This window comes from Microcebus murinus, chromosome 1 (genome assembly GCF_040939455.1).
Source record: "Microcebus murinus isolate Inina chromosome 1, M.murinus_Inina_mat1.0, whole genome shotgun sequence".
Classification (NCBI taxonomy): Eukaryota; Metazoa; Chordata; class Mammalia; order Primates; family Cheirogaleidae; genus Microcebus; species Microcebus murinus.
The window spans coordinates 124,033,372-124,054,915 of NC_134104.1; the positions used below are offsets into that span (position 1 = coordinate 124,033,372).

General features: G+C 43.0%; 1 protein-coding gene across 1 annotated transcript; it reads right to left on the reverse strand.

Moving 5' to 3' along the window:
• Positions 1–6,959: 6,959 nt before the first annotated feature.
• On the reverse strand, positions 6,960–9,681 carry NUDT16 (nudix hydrolase 16). The gene is made up of 3 exons (XM_012766893.3): positions 9,491–9,681; positions 9,122–9,391; positions 6,960–8,296 (listed from the first exon to the last, which is right to left on the reverse strand). Exons 1-3 carry the CDS (start codon positions 9,626–9,628, stop codon positions 8,117–8,119), a joined length of 588 nt encoding a protein of 195 aa, XP_012622347.1. The 5' UTR covers positions 9,629–9,681; the 3' UTR covers positions 6,960–8,116.
• Positions 9,682–21,544: the final 11,863 nt, after the last annotated feature.

Here is a 21,544-nt window from a genome sequence, read left to right on the forward strand (position 1 = left end):
CAGAATGTTATGCAGAATCAGAATTAGCTCTGCCCCCCCCCCCGACTGATCCAAAATCAATGAGGCAATCAGACAGGCAAAACACATAAACACTCATCATCCAATGAATGGGTTAGTAGAAATTAAAGTGAGTGCCAACTATGTTAATACACAAAGAGCTTAAAATAGTGCCTGCCACACTACATACTCCCAAAATGTTAATTGTCATCACCACAGACATTTTAATTTTACTTAGATCCTAGATATCCATATTTATACTTTGGCATTTTATCTGTTGAAGGACTGAAGGAAATGTGTTTTTACTTTTCTCAAATTAATCTGTTAATTTCTCCCTACATTTCCAGTAGATTATGTTATATATAATCTGAAATGGGTGGCAATATGATAATTGTGGATAATCTCTTGATCAATTAAAGAATTCTAGTGCTTTGACACTGAATTTTGATATTAATATCATGATGATTCCTTACTTGTTGACTATAATTCCTGGAATTCTTTCCCATCCATTCACATTCAGGCAGAATCATATTGCTCTGGCATCTCCTGTGAAATACTAAAATTTCAGTCTTACCACTTCCAGAAATCAATCACTACTGACTCATTTTCCCAGCAAAATTAGCACATTTTTTGTTTCTTTGTCACTCCTCCATACTATCTTTTACTACAATGATCTAGAATTTGGGACTAGCATATTAATCACACTATTAAGTTTTACATTACACATATTTCCTCTCAATTGGTAGCACTGTTTGACAACCATGATTAACACAATTACATAGCACTGAATTTGTACATAATAGGAGCCATGCTCACAACCAGCCCACATATTTCTTATAATTTTCCTCTTCATCAGTTCTTTACTTTTGATACAGGTGGTGCATTGCTAAAAAAAAAAAAATAAAAAAAAATAAGTAAAAACTAAAAAAAATAAACTACATGAATTGTTTTCCAGATATAGTACCTGGGTAATGTCCATGCTTTTTGAATTTCAGTTTGGATTGATACGAAGTTTTCACTATTGTCAGTGACCTAACCCTCCTACCTTGCAAATGTCCTTGACATGAAAAATACTGATTTTTTTTTTTTTTTCAGTTTTTACCTCCTCCATCACACCCCCAACACAGTGAGCACTGCCAGCCTGTGGTGTGGTATCTTTCAGTTTAAGAAAATTTTCTTTTGGTTCCCTCTAAAATGTTGTTCCTACAACATGTGTTCTGCCTGCTAATATTTCCCTTCTATCAATCAAACACACCCTGGATTTCTGTCGTCTGATCTCTGTATCTACCATGTTCTCTCTGGTGGCTTAGGTTTGTCCTTTTCTTAAGGTTCTAGGGGATTTTCTTAAGCCTGCTCTCCACATCAGAGGTAGCTTTTCCCAGAGTTGATGATGCTCTTTGCTGTTTCTAGTGCAATGTTAAGTCCTCTGACAGAGAGATCCATCTCCCCACATCCTCTCCTTGGTGCTGCCAGCTGTTGCTGCATGTCTGTCTTGTCTTTCTTCTCATTCCAGAGTCTATGCTCTGCTTCAACTCCATGAGCACATATTGCTTCTGCTCCTCAGAACACACCTTCCAGAGAATGCTCTTAATCATTTACATCTGGTGTTCACATCCTCTTCTATTTGGTAGTAATTTTGGAACAGAGGAAATGTGGATATTTCCTGTTTACTCAAGTTAATTGGAGGCAATTCTTCTGCTCTTTTGCTCACAAACAAGCAGGGGATCCTTCACCTGTTCTCCCCTCCCTGTTTACCTGGCTCTTGCCTACATCCACAGCCTGAAATTAGTGCTGGATAACAGGATGGTGTGAATGTTCTAGCTCTGTGTTTGAGACACCTGAAGACGGTGGGAGGTCTGGGACTGTGGGTCAGAACAGTCCTGCCTGGAACTTGTTTCTCCAGGAGCTTTTATAACTGCTGAAAACTCTGGCCAGGGGTTGTCATCCTGCATGGAAGGAGGGTATCCTTTGCCACTGCATCAGCTGAGAATGCTCGTGGAGGGTAACATGCCCACAGTGAAGGGATGGGGCAGCTCAGGTTTGCGTCTGTGCATCAGGGTGGGCAGGGCACTGTGGGGAAAAGCCTAGACACATAGACTCAAGTAACAACCTCAGACCACTCGGCTTCAACTTTTATGGAACAAAGTTGGGAGTTGTTTTTCAGTTGCCATGGACCCCCAGGTTGAGGGTCATGTACCTTGAGCATGCCCAGATGAACCCAGAGTGCAATCACAGGTGGAACCTAAGTGCTTGGATCAAAGAGCCAGGAGTGAATTAAGAAGTGGACACTGTATAGCATGATCCAGGCTCCAAACACATCAAGCCTTGGCATCACCCTATGGCAGGATCCAGTCAGATCACACATCATTATTCTCTCACTATAACACTTGCCCCAACCCCCAGCTTAGGGGGAAGACAGATTTGAGTCCTACTCCTATCTTCTTGTTTAGACCACCTGACAATAAACCTTTCTCCCCACAAACACCTGGCGCTTTAGTGTTTGCCTTTCCATTGGGCACGTGCAAACAAAGCCACGTTGGCTCAGACACATTCCCTCTCTCTAGGAGCCGCTGGGTGAGGAGCTTCCTTTAGGTGTTGCGTTTCCTTCAGTACGTCCCTTTGCTGTTGCTCTGTGAGTGTACGAGGTACCTTGAGTTTTCCTCTCTGCCCATCTGGCCTTTGTGGTACTGCCTCCACCCTTGGAGGGAGCCCAAACTGCCATGTTTGGCCAAGTTAGAAAGGAAGTGGGGGACCAGGGAAAAGGCCACGTGGTTTATCTTTGTAGGGTCTGGGACCTTAAGTCCATGGGGGAGTTTCCCTTTTCCTCTGACCTACCTATACTCCTCTACCTCAGAATTCAGAGTGTTCAGTATACACCACCCAGCTCCAGCACTTTTGCACTTTTCAGAAGGGTGGAAGGTCCAGCGTCTTTTCTTTGCCTCAAATTCTGACACAATCCAACATTTGCATACAGTCTAAAAGTTTTTCCCTCTACTTTTGCCCTTTGTCTCCTGTTCATTTTTCTGTTTGAGGTAGAGGGTTTCAAAAATGTTTCTGTGTAATAAACTGAATATCACAGAAAACCTCCCTTCCCCCCTCTCTTCCTTGCCCCCTGTCGGTTTCACTGGGCCCAAGTAAGTGGGGAAGGAGGCACTCTGTCCTCAAATGTTCCAGACGAAAAGCTGCAGCTTTGGCAGAAACTGGGGGACTGAGGAGTACTTGGCTCAGGACAGTGTGAAGCCTGAAAGTGTTTACTCTGAACCAGCAGTGGCACACTTTAGGGAAAAGCGCAACATTGAGAATTGGGAACATTCTCTCGATTATGCCAAAAGAGAGAAATATGTGTATGGGGAGAGGTAGTCAGGGCCACTCACATTCCATGAAACAAATGTGCTAAGAAACAGGAAGCAAACATGGCATCCTGTACTTAAATAGTGCTGGGTGCATCTCTCCAAGCCTACCCCAAGTGCTGCCTCACTTGACCCTCACCACAGGAATCACAGTTCATCAACCAGATAAGGAAAAGGAGGTCAAGTACTTGGCTTGGCTGAAATTCATCACAGCACTTCGTGGGGGCGGGGGTCAAAGACTGAAAAGAGCTTCCAACTTCTTTCCATCCCAGATAATTGGACTTAACAAGGCCAAGGAAAGTTTAAGTGGCCATCCTCCCTGGTTTTACTCAAACTCCATAAGGTGAGAGGAGGAAAAATGCAGCTTCTATCACCTCCCACCTGCCTGCCTGGGCACTGTAAGTACTAGGTAGGAGAAATTAACTCAAACCAGAACCCTGCAACAATGAAAACTTGGAAGCTGCCTCACTGAGAAGTAATCTGAAGACCTGGAGGGTATATTTGTGGGATGACACAGGAAAGACATGGGCTCCTTTGCAACATCCATTTTCAGAATATTAAAAAAAAAAAAAGGAATTTAATATGGTAACCACGGCTGGCCCAGATGACATCCCAGGATGAGTTCTGGGTCCTGATTTGCCTAGTACTGGACCCTGAGGTAAGGGTATGTCAGTGGTGCAGTCAGGGGTGAGCTGCCCTGATCTCTCAGCCTCAGGGTCCTGCCTCCCTTCAGCAATGGCAGAGGACCTGGATGAAGCTGGCACAGGCTGGGCCCCTGGAGCCACTCCAATGTCCACTATCACCCACCTGCCTACCCTGAGAGTTTATTCTAGATAATGTTTGACAAAGGGGCCAGGGCTAGGTTAGGAGAAAAGGGCAGAGTAATCAGCCCCTCTAGGATCTATGCAATCTCCACAGCTACTCTTCCACCATCCAATCTCATTCTTCAAAGGCCAAGAACGGCCAGTGGGTGCACATAGCTCTGCGTTGACCTTCTAGACCACCACACACCCTCCCTTCTTCAAAATCCCCTCTCCTGGGAGGTGCTGTCCTGTCATGGGCATTTTCTCCTCTTGGCAGCTGCCACTGGTCACCATTAGTCACTCCTCTTGCTCACCAAGGATGCTGGCTCCTCGGTCCCACTACTTCCCAACATCTCTGGGTTTCTTCTTTCATCACCCACCTGGATGGTCTTCCTGACCTCTGGCCTCACTATGCCTAGATTCCATCATTTTATGTCTAACCGCCGAGCTCATGCCCAGCCTCTGCCTCTACCTGAGATTGCTCCACCTCTTAATTTGCAAGCCACTCCTCTCTGGCTAAAATACACCTTCCCACCCAACTCTTCACCATGTTGGAGTTTCTACCCCATCAAGATCTTTCCAGTGTCACCTCCTGTCTTCTTTTCCTATCTGAGCCTCATTAAACCTTAGAGTATACATCGTGTCACTACAATTTCTCCTGTGCATGTCATCTTAACTCCCTGGCAACTGTCTCCCTTTTCTATACCGCTCAGACAAAACCCAGATATGCAATGAGTCTCTCCACCCAACTGCTAAACCCTGATGAGGGGAAGGCAGGTGAGTATACAACCCCCTCAAATGCACACACACCACTGAGTATCCACTACCCTAAACTGACCATGTCATAGCTCAGCTTTGCCCTGCCATTCTGCTGTTTCCCTTAATCAACTTGCTTTTCCATACCAATGTGAATGTTTACTTCATATACAGCTGATGTGCTCACTTCATTTCACCAAGAAGACATTCAAACTTCATTACCATCCCACCATTCATTTAAACCATCCTAATGCTATATACTTGCCCCATCCTTTCTTTTCTGGAGCCCATTATGCTGCAGGACTATCTCTCTTCCTCATAGATGTCCCATCACACCTTTCTCATAAACTGTGCCATCAAGAATTCCTTTCCCCACCTCCTCCCAGCTCTCTCCACTCGCCATCTGGACTGTTACCATCAACATCCACGTGCTCTACCCTCCCACCTCAAACACACCCTTGACCCCACAGCCCTCTCTAGTTGTCACTCTACACCACTTTACAGCCAACTTCTCAGGCTGCCCACTGCCACACTTTCCATTTGCTCAACCCACTCCAGTCTGCCTTGGTACCCACCCCTTCCTCAAATTGCTCCCATCAAGTTCATCAAACCCCTCATGCTTCTAAATCAAGTAGATAGTTCTGGCCTTATTTCACTGAAACTCTCAGCAGCACACTGCATAGTCTACCTTCTTAAACAGCATCCTCTCTCCTGTTGGTCTCCTTCTACATGCCCTCCTTCTCCACCCAAAGCTTAAGGGTAGACTTCGAAGGGGATTGTCCTCAGCCCTCTTCCTTTTTCCTCTCCATGGACCACCTCATCCAGTACAACAAAGTTTTCAGACTGTCTTTGTGCAGATGACTCACAAATTTATGTCTCAACATGCTCCAATAGTTACCTTGATTCCATTTTCTTCTAAAGCTTTTTCGCCCACCCCTCAGCCTATCCCTTCATCTACAACTTGTACCTTCACACAAAACCTACAAGTCATCTTTTAATCCTCTTTTTTCCTCACCTCCCTCCTCCCACAACAACTCCATCAGCAGCTCCTATCACTGTCACCAGCACAGTGTCTCTCAAACACATCTTCTCTGCCCATCTCCACTACCTCCTCCCCCACCCCAGCCCAGATCATCACCATCGCCCATGTGAGCTACCGTAGCAGCTGCCTATATCTCCTCCTCACTCTCCTAGCCCCTCCAGTCCATGTTCCACACAACACTGGAATTGATTTCCTTGAAACATATACCAGGCCCCTCACATGGCCTGTAGGGCCCTGTCACACTGGGCTCGCGCCTGGCTCTCCAGCTATATCTCCCCTGGCCTGCCGTAGTCTAATCACACTGGCTTCTTCCCATTTCTAGAACATGCCCCACTAGGTTGAAGTTGGCTATCAATTCTTTGCTGGTCTTCTTCACCACTCCTCATGCCTCCTCAAGAAATGGAGTCTAGTTCCTTACCCTTCAATCTTGGGTGTCCTTAAATGGCTTCCTTGACCACGAGAGTGTGGCAAAAGCACAATTTCTAAGGCCAAATCAAAAACCTTGTACTTTCCACCTTGGTCTTCTGGAGTTCTCTGGGAGCCTTGAGTCACCTGGAATCATCTACCAAGATGACCATGTTGGGAAGGCCAAATATGGAAACTCTGATCCCATTTGAGTTCAGCTTTCCATCCATCCCTACCAAGGGGCCAATCCTGTCACTGGAGCTTTCATGGATACTCCAGATAGCCCCTGTACACAAGTTCAATACCATCTGGCCTCTTCTAGCAATCTGTATCAGAGTCATATAGAATAGAATTACCCAGCTGTGCCCCATGCAAATTTCTCATCCATAAAACCTTGAAATACAATGAAATTTTTCTTGTTGGAAGCACTAAGATTTGGGATGTTTTGCTAAGATTCTGCCCACCTCAGGGCCTTGACACATGCTTCTTTCTGGGATGTTCTTCCCACACTCCTACTTGGCTAGTTCCTTTTCATCCTTCAGCTTAACTATTCCCCATGGAGGGCCCTTTAGTCCACTCATCTAAAAGTTAAAAGTATCAACGTGAGACTGTATCAGTTCCTTGTTTATTTCCTTCTTAACACTTAAATAACAAGTAGGCATCACAATTAAAATGATTAATCTTATCTTCCCTTCTAGAACAGGCACTGGCAAACTATGGCCCAGAGGGTGGCCAACTGCTTTTTTAAATGATGTTTTACTGGAACACAGCCACGCTCATTTGTTTATGAATTGTCTGTGTGCTCTTGATACCGCAGTTATTAGTTGCCAAAAAAAACTCATGTGGTCCACAAAGCCTAAAATGTTTACACCCTGGCCCTTTTAAAAAATGTCTGCTCACCCCTGCTCTGGAGTCTTGGAAAGCAAGGCCTATGAGACTCTCTGTATCTTTAATAGTACCTGGCATTTAATAGGTACAAAATAAATATCTGCTGAAAGAAGTGAAGAGCCTCAAGGCCCAGCTATAAGTCTCTTTCTATAATGGAAGGCTCTTTCTGGCACAGCAGGGCTGGGTCAGTTCTCTTCTGATGTCCCCAGAGTCTAAGGGGTCCCAGGATGAAAGTTTTGGAGGAGAGGCACCAGGACTCATAGGTCTTGGGTCCATGCTAAGTCTAAGGAGACCTAGCCACTTCATCACTCCTCCCCAGTTTCAGGGGAAGAAAAGGATTGGGGATTGGCTGAGACTCTCTCCCACCTTTTAGAAGCCAATTGCTTTGGTTAACCCTCAGGCAAGGGTATGACTAGTTTCAGAAAGCAAAGAGGGTCCTCTGCTTCTCTATCCTCCCCACCAAACATAGACTGGGCTAGACCTTAGAGAGCAGCCATAGAAGAATGTGGGAAGAGACCTGCTATTGCTTTGGAAGCTCCTTGCCAACAAGGAGCAGGGTATTGTGACAAATGCTACTTCCTGGACAAACAAGACTTGATGGGGGGAAGATGACAGGCTGTGTGTGCAAACATACAAAGAGGAGGCAGGCTATGAAAATCTGTAAGAGCCCCTGGGAGAAGCTGTGGATTTTTGCCCCTGACGCCCTGAGTTAGAGGGTCCGCTGCTCAAAACATACCATACACACTGATCCTTATTTTAATCTAATATCATCTATCATTTCTTAGGCCAGAAGAGAAAACATTCTCCTTACCCTCCCTCCCTCTTTAGTACCAAGGTCCTTATCTCAGGTTCCATGGGTCCACGGAGGGTTGCCTCTAGTGACGAGCTGGAATCTTAAGGCCTGAGACTGAGCCAGATTCCAACAGTCCCAAATCCTGGAGGGCTTCCAGTAGCTGCTCCCGGGCAGCACCAATAAAGGAATTCTCCAGAAAGGTGGGCAGGCCTCCCACACCATCCCGAAGAGTATACAGTGGTACCCGAACCAGGCCCAGCACCTGTAAAAGGAAGAAGACAGGAGATACTGGGACCACAGGTAGTTCATCCCATTAACTCTATCCTCTCTCCAGCAGATATTTTAGAGCAGATGCCTCATCCTTTAACATCAAGCAGAACCAGGCCTAAGGCTCATACCTCACTAAGCCTAGTGGGTGTGACTCAGTATAGGCAAATGACCAAAGATATGCTATTCAGCTTACTGTTAAACTTTAGTGGTCCCTGCCTCAAGCATGCATACATAGCTCTATAGGACTGGTTGTCAAAACGTGGTATTCAGGTTACCTGTATCAGCATTATTTTCACACGTTTGAAAAATGCAAATTTCCAGTTTTCACCCTCTTCCCCAAATGGTTTTGGTAGTATCGGTAGCTACTGTTATAAAAATCACCCCCAGATGATTCTGATACTTGTCAAAATTTGAGAACCACCTTCACACAAAATCTGTTTCCCTACTGCCCTAGCGTTAAATATTAGGGTCACATCTTCCTAAGAAAACAGAGGCCCAATAATAAGGGAGCAGGGTGGATGCCTGGCCATTAACACATTATCAATAGGGAGAAGTAGAGAGAGTAGGAGGCATATACTCTAGAAAGCTCTCTCTCCAGAGCCCAGGAAAGGGAGGGTGGAGAGAGACCTTGCAGAGAGCCCAAGTTGGCAGTACCATTCAGATTAGAGATGACCAAGATGCAACTAAACGAAGAAAATGAGGAAGAGGTTAAGGTCAGAGCAGCAAAGACCTCCCTCCAGGGATGGTTACCAGAGGGAGGGAAAACGTTGGGGGGAGGGGAAATCAGGTATAGGACAGTGTCCCAGGCTGGCCCCACCTCCAGCCCATGGTCCTTGGCTCTTGTAGCGCCAGTCTCCACTGCCAACAGCTGCTCGAGCGTCAGACGCTTAGCATAGAAGTGGGCCACCACGCGCGGCCCAGACCCTGCGTGCGAGCTGCGGTAGTCAGCGCGTTCCACGCGGAAGGCGGCCACCGCCTCACCCAGCTCCTCGCGCAACTCGCGGTTCAGCCCGTCCTCCAGGCTGCTGTCCTGCGTGTCCACGAAGCCACCGGGGAAACCCAGGCGCCCATCGAAGCGCATCTGCATCTGTGGGAGGAGGAAGCGGGTATTGGCAGGGACGCCCCGGAGGAGTGTCACAGGGAGGGTGCAGGAGAGGGGGGAGTGACCGGCAGTGCCCCTCCTCACCAGTACGGCGTAGCGCAGTGGGATGCGGCCGAAGAGCATCCCAGGGTCTGGAGCGTAGAGAAGAGCGTGACACGCATGCCGCCAGCCAGGCCCCAGCGCCAGGGCCTCGGCCAGCTCCAGCTTGCGGGCCCCGGCCATGGCCGGACGCTGCCCTGCGCTGTCCCGTTGGCCACGTGGGTAGGCGGGCCGGTCTCACCGCGGACCAATCCGGGCCCGAGACGGCCCGCAAGGGCCAATCCCAGAAGGGCTCAGGGGCTGAACCCAGGCGCGTTGGGGCGGAGCGACGAGACTGGGACCAGCGGCAGCCAATCGGGGCGGGGCTTGCAGACCAGGCAACTGTCTCAGGTCCGGGAACCCTAGGGAAACCGAAAGCAGCCTCTGGGTTGGGCCTCTCGCGGGGCGGGGCTGCAAGTGTGGTCCCCGCCTTGAACCCGGAGCTAGGCGGGTAAATACGCGCCTGCGTCGCAGTCTGGAGCCGGTGGGCGGGTCCCTGATAGTGCAGAGAGCTGGGAGGCTCTTAAGTTTGTGTAGCCTGAGCAGGATTTAATTACAGGAGTGTCCTGGGAGCCTCAGGGGCAATACAGCATCTGGCGAACTAACTACCTTTGGTCTGGACTGGGTGGTACAGGAAGCCTAGGTTTGGACTAGGGAGGAAATGAGGCAGGGTTGGCTTCAGAGACCAAGGGTACCCTAGCGACATGGGGATGGGGAGGCACGATGGTGTAAGGAGGCTCTTGAATGGTGGATTCGAGGGGCCTGGGGGACTGAGGTAGTGCGGGGCTGGGGGCAGCGCTGGGCTAGCGTTAGTTCAGATACTCTGGCCCAGGTGAAAATGGTGTCGCTTTCCGAGATGGGGATGAAGGAGGGGACTGGGCATTGACAGTGTAGTTCTAGTCAGGAAATGGGGTGGCCTTAGATACTGGACAGCTGCTTGTGTGGGTCAGACGCACACAGAGTGGCACATGGAGAAGTCACAGGGTCAGTGAGATTTTCTGGGGGACGGTGGGTGTGGGTGGAACCCTGTGGCGCCGGAAGGGGAGTGAGGAGGAGCGGGAGTAGAGGAAGCCCCCTTGGCTTTCCACACTTTACCTTTGAGCTTGAAGGAGGGTGGGGGACAGCTGCATTACCCTACCACAGGGCAGGGGCTATTCAGGGCCTGATGGTGAGGAACAGGGATTCAGGACACTCCAGGCCAGGTGTTCCCCACCCTGCAGATTGCCTCCACACCAGGAATCAATATTATATATGAGAAAGCAAGAGGCAGCTTCTGGACGGCCTGGGTATAAAGGCACAGCCTGTGAGTGACAACACATGATGGCAAAAAGACCAGAACCCACTCAGACACAAGCTTGTGTCCTTAACAACCTGCTTAACTTTCTCAGGTCGTGATTGCTCATCTGTTAGAGGTGATATAGACCTATTTTGGATGTGGAGTGATGGGAGGCACTTAGAGCAGTGCCAGGCACAAAGTACATGTAGCCATTCTTGGAGTCCAGGGTGGGACACACCTCTGTCTTATATTAAAGACCCAAGGGTTTGAACTGAGCCACACTCTTGAGGCCTCAGTACTCCAAGGGCATAATAGTCCTATATGGCATAATCTTTCCTAGCTTAGTCTTCTGAGTTTCAGGGCAGAGATGCCATCTACTATCATCAGGTACCTGGATCAAGATGATGAGGCTGTAGGTGTGACACAATTGCCATTAACCTGCTAGAGTTCTAGGGACCTTGGAAATTGCCCTGGTTTGACATTAGGGTCACCTTCCACAAAACTTATGAAAACTTTACAAAAACTCCCTATTCCAGGGTCCAAGCCCAGTCCAATAGAATCGGAATGTCTGGAGATGGTTTGGGGACATATGTAGTTTTAAAAATGTGTTTCAGGTGACTATTAAACAACCAGAGTGGAGATTCAGTGCCTTCCTCCTCCCCTAGCATTCCAATGGTGACTTGGTTTCTCTCTTAGATGGGCTACCTTTAAGGATTTAGAGTCAAACATGCCCTTTTTAGAGCTTCAAGCTGTTCTTTCTTTCCTGGTTGCTTGAGGAGGCTTTTAAAGATGGACTCAGCTTTCTAAGGCGACATGAAAAACTACAAAACCAAGGCAACGTCTGTACAGGAATTAATTATTAATACTTTTGAGACCAGTGCTTTTTCTGGATGAATGAATATGAAAGTCCTCCAGACCCGCCCCACACCTTGCTATCTCTTTCAAATTGTCTTGGCCTCTGCCCCACCTCCCCATCCCCACCAACCATCCCCCATTCCATTCTCCTTGTGCCTCTAGAGCTGCTTCAAGTTCACAACAGTACCCAGAAACAAAATAACTCAGTGGTCATCCTTGGAGGATGCTCTGGAACAAATTCATTATTTTAAAATTAATGAGGAAAAGAATTAAGCATTTATCCTGTGTTTTTTATATGGGCTCTTCCTTAGTGTTACAAAATAGTTGATGAGAGGAAATTTCTCTTGTAGAAGTATTCCAGCTAATCAATGAAGAAAGAGCCAATCAAAATTCTACCTTTTTTTTTATTTTAGCGTATTATGGGGGTACAAGTGTTAAGGTTACATATATTTTTTTAAACTTTAAAGAATTCTTGGATCCCAGAGAATGATCATCAATTCCTGCTGACATCATGAAAAGACAGTTGTTATATATGTCATGACTAAAGAAGACACCATCTCTTATGAATTTTTCTTACCAAAATATTGAGCTGTATTCTTGCTCTCACTGATAAATAACAAGATCAACAAAATTCATCTTATTTACTGATACATAAAACAATTTGTAAGAAATACAAAGGAATAACTTTTTAAAATAGCAGGAAGAGATTAGAATGATCCAGTAGTAATGGATTAGAATTTGAAACATCAGTATGAATTTATATTTGGCTTCATATAGATAGAGATGGCTACATATACAAATATGGGTATACATGTGTATATACAAAGATTAGCATACACATCTATATTTGCTTTTCTGTCACCTGAGTAGGCCTAGATACAATTATACTACAGGAACAACAAACACACCTAGTATCCAGATCTTGGTTTCTAGCATTATTTTCCATAAAAGAAATCAAAGATCCTTGGACAAATGGTTCATTCCAGAATTACGGCAGGAATATACATGATGAATACACAGTATGCCTGAAGCATTTTGTGATGCTAGAAATTAAGGAATTTCGGCAAATAAAAAGGAAAAAAACCTGTATAGATAGGAGTATGTCAAAGGAACAAGGGCGCAGGAACCAACTGAAAAAGCTCCTAATGGCCAAAGCTGAAAAAATTTGAGCAACCAAATACAGTAGTGTTGGATTTTAACCCAAAGTATAAAATAACTATCTACAGGTCCCTCTTGACTTAAGTATTAATAAATTAAGCATTAATAAATACTTAATTAGAAAATAAATGGGGAAGGAGAGAAAAAAGTCCCATGCAGAAAAATTGGAAATAATTTATGTAGCTTCTCTGTCTCAAGGAGCTGCACCACAACTCCCTACTCCTTAAGTGTGGGTTGTGAATAGTGACTTCAATCCAAAGAGCACAGTATGGAAATGGGAGAGGAAAGGAGTAACTTTGTGGAGAAACTTGACAGACACTACCTTGTTCAGGTGATCAAGGTCAACATCAACACTGATAAGTCACGTTGGTAGAATATACCCTTAATATGATGTAATGAAAATGGTACTTTTGTCTGTGGTCTTCCTCCCAAAAGGACATAACCCTTGTCTAATTCTGAGAAAAGCATCAAACACATCCCAGTGGAGGAACATTCTACAAAATATCTGACCAGTAAGCCTTAAAATTGTAAGTCATTGTCTCAGTCCATTAGGGCTGCTGGAACAAAATACCATACATAGACTGGGTGGCTTATAAACAACAAAAATTTATTTCTCACAGTTCTGGAGTCTGGGAAATCCAATATCAAAGTGCTGGCAGATTTGGTGTCTGATTAGGGCCCACTTCATGTTCATGGTAGACCTTGTTGCTGAAACCTCACAGATGAGAAGGGCTGAGGGGGCCCCCTGGGGTCTCTTTCATAAGGTCACTAATCCCATTCATGAGGGCTCTGCCCTTAATACCCAATCACCCCCCAAAGACCCCACCTCCAAATGCCAATGCATTTCGCATTTCAGGCTAGGATTTCAACATATGAATGGGGGGGGAATCAAAAATATTCATTCTCTAGCTTTGTAAAATACAATGAAGTTCTGAGGAACTCTCACAACCAAGATGAGCTTAAGCAGCTATGACATGACTAAATGGAATGTGGTCTCCTGGAGCAGAAACAGGACATTGGAGAAAAACTAAGGAAACCTGAATAAAGTACGGACTTTGATGAATGATAATGTGTCAATATTGGTCCATTATTGTAAGAAATATTCTCTAACAATGTAAGATGTTATTCGTAGGTTAAACTAGGAGTATTTGGGACCTGTCTGTACTATTGTCCCAAATTTTCTGTAAATGTAAAACTTCTGAAAAACAGTTTATTTATTTATTTATGTTTTTGAGACAGAGTCTCCCTTTGTTGCCCAGGCTAGAGTGAGTGCTGTGGCGTCAGCCTAGCTCACAGCAATCTCAAACTCCTGGGCTCAAGCGATCCTTCTGCCTCAGCCTCCCGAGTAGCTGGGACTACAGGCATGTGCCACCATGTCCGGCTAATTTTTTCTATATATATTAGTTGGCCAATTAATTTCTTTCTATTTATAGTAGAGACAGGGTCTCACTCTCGCTCAGGCTGGTTTCGAACTCCTTACCTTGAGTGATCCACCCGCCTGGGCCTCCCAGAGTGCTAGGATTATAGGCATGAGCCATGGCACCTGGCCTATTTTTTTTAAATCAAGAGAATACCATTAGTAAAATATAAACTGAAGAGAAATTTACAAGACAAGTGATGTGGTTTCTTTAATAAATAAATTACAAGGGAAAAGGAGACATGGAGACAGAAACTACATATTAAAAAGATTGAGGCTGGGCGTGGTGGCTCATGCCTGTAATCTGAGCACTTTGGGAAGGAAAGTGGGAGGCTAGCTTGCGGCTAGGAGTTTCAGACCAGCCTGTTCAAGACAGAGAGTCCTGTCTCTGTAAAACATTAGCTAGCTGGGCATGGTGACATGAGGTTGTAGTCATAGCTACTTGTGAGGCTGAGGCAGGAGAATCGCTTGAGTCCAGATATTGGAGGTTACAGTGACCTGTGATTTTGCCACTGCACTTTGGCCTGGGCAGGAAGGAAATGAAGGAAGCAAACTGAGGATACATATAAATTGAAGTAATTGGGCTTTTTTGGTTTCTAATTTGTACAAACTTGAAGAAAAAGTCAAACAGGAAAATGTGAATACTGATTAGATATTTTATATATAGGAATTATAAATAATTTTTTGAGGTTACAATTATGGCTATATTTTGAAAGGGTTTCTTATCTTTTAGAGATACATACTAAAATATTTATGAATGACATGATAAAAATAATTCAATGAGGGGAAGAAGCTGAGGGTATAAATAAAATACGATTGGCCATAAAATGATAATTTTTGAAGCTGGGTGATGGATCCATTATGAACTTACTATGTTATTCTCTTTACTTTTATATGGCTTGATGTTTTCATAGTAAAAATTTAAAAATAAAAAGATCTTTGGCTTCTCATGAAGTTAAAGGTAAAGGTTATCATTTACATTTGAATAAAGCTTTGCATTTCACAAAAACCTTTTACATCCCTTTGGATCCAGGAAGAGGAAGAGAGAGATAAGAATTTCACTTTTTAAGCAGGGAGAAGACTACAACCAACATCTACCATCTGCTAGGTAGTTTTACAGCATTCCACTTCATCATAAGATTTTATAGGTGCCTCAAATGCAGAGACAAAATTTAGCACTACTGATTTAGAAGAATATACAATGTGGGAGGAGGAGGAGGAGTTACCACCAGCAAAGATCTACCAGCTAGAACCATTTGTGGTTTATCCCAAAGGACTTCCTGTAAGGACAATGCACCTATTGAAGGACACTTTGTTTTTTTCCAATTTGAGGCCATTAAAAAGAATACATCAAAGAGATAGACCCCATTATAATAATCCTTAGAGACCTCAACACCACACTTTCATCATTGGACAGATCATCCAAACAGAAAATAAACAAAGAAACACTGAACTTAACCTGCACTATATACCAAATGGACCTAATAGATATTTATGGAATATTTCATCCAAAAGGTGCATAATACACATTCTTCTCCTCAGCTTATGGATCATTCTCAAAAATAGACCATATGTTAGGCCACAAAACAAGTCTTGACAAATCCAAAAAAACTGAAATCATGTCAAGTATTTTCTCTGATCACAATGGAATAAAACTAGAAATCAATAACAAGAAGAACATTGGAAATTATACAAATACATGGAAGTTAAACAATATGCTCCCGAATGACCAGTGGGTCAATGACAAGATTAAGAGAATTAAGAAATTTCTCAAAACAAATGAAAACCAAAACACAGCATATCAAAACCTAGGGATTACAGCAAAAGCAGTACTAAGAGAAAAGTTTACAGCAATACATGCCTACATCAAAAAAATAGAAAAGCTTCAAATAAACAACCTAACGATGCTTCTTAAATAATTACAAAAATAAAAACAAACCAAACACAAAATTAGTAGAAGGAAAGAAACAATAAAAATCAGAGCAGAAATGAAATTGAAACAAAAAGATACAAAAGATCAATGAAACGAAAAGTTGTTTTTTTGAAAAGATAATCAAAATTGACAAACCTTTAGCCAGATCAAGAAAAAAACAGAGAAAACAAATACATAAAATCAGAGATGAAAAGGAGGTATTAGAATCGACACTGCAGAAATTCAAAGGATCATTAGAAACTACTACGAGCAACTTCCATATGTTTGTATAATTTCCAATAATTTAGAAAACCTAGAAGAAATGGTTAAATTCCTAGACACACACAACTTATCAAGATTGAACCAGGAGGAAATCCAAAACCTCAATAAATCAGTAAGAAGTAACAAAACAGATGCAATAATAAAAAGTCTTCCATCAAAGAAAAATCCAGGACTCAATGACTTCACTGCTAAATTCTACCAAACATTCAAAGAAGAACTAATACCAATCCTACTTAAACTATTCCATAAAACCGAGGTGGAGGGAATACTCCCAAATTCGTTCTATGAGGCCTGTTTCACCAACATCAAGACCAGAGAAAGATACAATAAAAGCAGAAAACTCTAGGCCAATATATCTGAGGAGATGCAACTCAGCAAAATATGTAAACTGAATTCAACAACAGATTAAAAAGACTATTCATCACGATCAAGTGGGATTCATCCCAGGGATGTAAGGATGGCACAAAATATGCAAATCAATCAATGTGATACATCATATCAATAGCATGAAGGATAAAAACCATATGGTCATTTCAATTGATGCTGAAAAATCACTTGATAAAATTCAACCTCCCTTCATTATAAACACTCTCAAAAAACTGGGTATAAAAGGAACATACCTTCACATTCCTCATGAGGAAAGCCAGACAAACCCAAATAAAAGGACATTTGATACAATAATCAGTACACATTCTTCAAATTTCTTGAGGTCAAAAAAGATAAAGGCTGAGGAATTCATCCAGACTAAAGGAGATTAAAGACGTATATAATACTGGATTAGATCCTGAACTAGGGGAAAAATAACTATAAGGGACATTAATGGGAGTATTGACCACATTTGAGTACACACTGTGGGTTAGATAATAATATTATATCAATATTAAATGTATAATTATTATAAAAAGATAATACAAATAAGAAAAGCCCCTCCTGTACTACAAAAGCTAAGGGCAAGCAGACATACCCTCTCTGGCTCTTGGGTGCTAGAAAGGATGCTTATGACCAAAGCACAGCCAATAAGATGCTCTTGCTCAGGACATTGATTTTGGAGAGGTGACACAAGGTAGATGATCAGAATTAAGGGTCCAATGGCACAATAAAGAGGGTCCAGTGGTGGTGGTGCCAATGGCTTAATAGCCACTATCCAGTGGTGAAGGCTCAGGTGGCAGCATCCTAAGCCTACTGTCCCTGCCAAGATGCCAGCTGTGCCTCACCAGCACTGGTTCCTGCCTCATCCTCGTTCTCCAGCCTCCCATGGAAACTGTGAGCTTCCCAATACCTTTCTCATAAATTAAAATTTTCCATAAATACACCAGCGTCCACTTCTGTTGTTTCTTTCTTTTTTTTTTTTTATTTAGTTTTTTTTTTAGTCAAGGTCTATTACTGGAATACTTCTGTTGTTTCTAACCAAGAACACTGATGAGTATATGAAGACAACATATACTAATCAAAGAGGCACACACAAATGAATGATAAAAATCTGAAATAAGTGATTTGAAGAAAAGGTGCTTGGGTGAAAATAATCTGGTCTGGAAGGTCAGGGTCAAAGCATGCTTCCCTTAGGAAGTGATAGTAAAAATAAGAAAGGCAGAGTTACAGCTAGAGAGGCAAAATGTGTGTGAGGCTGGAGGGGTGGGGAGTGGAGGGGCAGTGGTAAGGGAAAAGGGGAGTGGGAACTGCATTGCCAGGAAGCCTGAAATGAAATGCCTTTCTTAGCCCTAGTGGGTTGGTGGGTAAGCAACTAAAGAGGAGGTAAATAAAAATGCAAGTGAAATGCCTCCATGCAACAGTGTCATCCTAGTGGAGACCACATAGCAACATGGAGCAAAGCCCCTGCAGTTTCTACTGTGTTAAGGAATCACGTAGACAAGACCCCCATTGGAACAAAGGGGAAGGTGGAACACCTGGCCTTGTCTTTCCACTTGTGCAGGTGCTACACACTGTCTCCTCCTGCAGAGAGCTGCTCCTTCCCCAGATCTTGATCTGGTGACACTGCCAATCATAGCTCTCCAATCCCCTGGCCACAGTGAGGGCAGAGGACCCAGGCCCAGCCAGTCACATTGTATGTCCAGTCAGCACAGGGAGGATCCACATGAGCACGTGAGTGACTCAGTCAGTCAGGCTCCACTTTGACTTTGTTCATTTGGGGCTGGAGAACAGATCTTCCCTCCACTCTGCAAGTTACCTTAGTGTCTTCCTGGGATGGGTCCCACGCCTGCCCCTGAATCCTTTTCTTGTTTCTTTAGATTTGTTTGGGCTGATTTCTACACATTCAAACACACACAAAAAGTTCCTTTTTATTTACTTTTATTTTTTAAATTTCTTTTTTTAAAGCTAGATGCCTCTGGTTCATCCTTTTTATTTTTTAACAAGTCATTTTAAAATTATATAATGCATACATTTCCTAAAAGATTCAGACAATATGAAAACACATAAAGAAGAATATTTCAGAGTGCCTATCCCTATAATTTATTTCTAGTTTTACTACATGATGGTCATAGAATATGGTATGTGCCCTGTCATTTCCTAGGGCTATAGAAGACGAAAACAATTTACTGAGGATTTAGAAGGTCCAATATGTGACTAATTTGTTAAATGTTTTCTAGGTCCATAAAAGTACATTCTTTGCTTGAAGTTATAGAGTTCAATATTTAGGCAAAGTATATTAATTATATGTATGGCCTTTATGCTGCATCTATTTGGAGTATGGAGATAATAGTCTCTCTACCTCGTAAGTTTGTTCTAAGGACTAAATATGTTAATAAATGAAAAGAGTTGTGAATAGTTACCTGCAACACAGTAAACACTGCCAAAATATCCATGGTCATCCACATCATCATGATTTTTACTATTTTTAGATCATAGATAACTATACTTGACATTTTATCTGTCAAAGATTGAAGGAAATGTGTTTGTACTCAACTAATACTACTCTGTTAATTTCTCTTTGAATTTCTAATATATTGTGCTGTATATAATCTGAAGTTGGTGGTAAGTATGTGATAATTGTGAATAATATCTTGATCAATTAAAGAATTCTAATGTTTTGAGATTGAATTTCAGATATTAATATTATGATGATTCTATACTTTTTGACTGTAATTCTCTGGCACTCTTTCCCATCCTTGCTTTGGCATGTTCCATGAAACAAGAAAATTTAATGTCTTTCTCCAATCTAACAGTCTTATCAGCTTCAGAAAGCAAATAGCCCTAACTCATTTCCCCAGCAAAATTAGCACAATTTATGCTTCTTTCCCACCCCTCCCTACTATCTTACTTTTATGAGGTTATCTAGGATTTTGAGACTAGCATATTAATCAAATTACTTATTATTTTATTTTTACATTACACATATTTTCTCTCAGTTGGTAGCACTGTTTGACAGCCATGATTAACACAATTACATAGCACTGAATTTGTACATAATAGGAGCCATGCTCACAACCAGCCCACATATTTCTTATAATTTTCCTCTTCATCAGTTCTTTACTTTTGATACAGGTGGTGCATTGCTAAAAAAAAATAAGTAAAAACTAAAAAAAAATAAACTACATGAATTGTTTTCCAGATATAGTACCTGGGTAATGTCCATGCTTTTTGAATTTCAGTTTGGATTGATCTGAAGTTTTCACTATTGTCAGTGACCAAATCCTCCTATCTTGCAAATGTCCTTGACATGAAAAATACTGATTTTTTTTTCTGGTTTTTATCTCCCCCTACTCTGCCACCAACACAGTGAGCACTGCCAGCCTGTGTGTGGCATCCTTCAGTTTAAGGAAGTTTTCTTTTGGTTCCCTCTAAAATGTTGTTCCTACGACATGTGTTCTGTCTGTTAATATTTCCCTTCTATCAATCAAACACACTCTGGATTTCTGTAGTCTGATCTCTGTATCTACCATGTTCTCTCTGGTGGCTTTAGGTTTGTCCTTTTCTTAGGGTTCTAGGGAATTTTCTTAAGCCTGCTCTCCACAACAGAGGTAGCTTTTCCCAGAGTCGATGATGCTCTTGGCTGTTTCTAGTGCAATGTTAAGTCCTCTGACAGAGAGATCCATCTCCCCACATCCTCTCCTTGGTGCTGCCAACTGTTGCTGCATGTCTGTCTTTTCTTTCTTTTTTTTTTCTCTATTTTTTTTATTTCAGCATAATATGGGGGTACAAATGTTAATGTTACATACATTGCTATTGCCTTCCCTCCCCTCTTGAGTCAGAGCTTCAAGCGTGTCCATCCCCTCGAAAATGCACATTGCATTTATAATGTATATATATATATAAAAATCTCCTTCCCCCCCACCTGCCCGACACCCGATACATGCTTTTTTAAATTAACATTTTGGTTAGATTTTATAACTTTGCCTTTACCTAGCAAAGGTTAGAGGTATGCCCTTCCCCTCCACACTGTTCGCTGCATCCTCAGATGTGGGTCTATCCCCCCACTCCCCAAATCTCTGGTGAACACCATCACCCTTTGAGCACCATATTGATAATTGGTCAGTACCAATGTGATGGCGAGTACATGTGGAGCCCATTTTTCTGCTCTTGTGTTTCCTCACTTTGGATCATGGGCTTAAACTCAATCCAGGGTAATATAAGCGGTGCTAGTTTGCTGTTGTTTCTTAGAATTGAGTAATATTCCATTGTAAACATATACCAAATTTTTATAATCTACTCATGAATTGATGGGCACTTGGGTTGTTTCCACATCCTTGCAATAGTGAATTGTGCTGCCATAAACATTCGGGTGCAGATGTCTTTATAATATAATGTCTTATGCTCTTTTGGGTAGATGCCTAATAATGCTATTGCTGGACCGAATGGTATTTCTATTTTTAGCTGTTTGAGGTATCTCCAAATTCTTTTCCACGAAGGTTGCACTAATTTGCAGTCCCACCAGCAGTGTAAGAGTGTTCCTGTCTCTCTGCTTCCTCGCCAGCATTTGTTGTTTTGGGATATGTCTATCTTTTCTTTCATCTCATTCCAGAGTCCATGCTCTGCTTCAACTCCATGAGCACATATTGCTTCTGCTCCTCAGAACACACCTTCCAGAGAATGCTCTTAATCATTTACATCTGGTGTTCACATCCTCTTCTATTTGGTAGTAATTTTGGAACAGAGGAAATGTGGGTATTTCCTGTTTACTCTAGTTAATTGGAGGCAATTCTT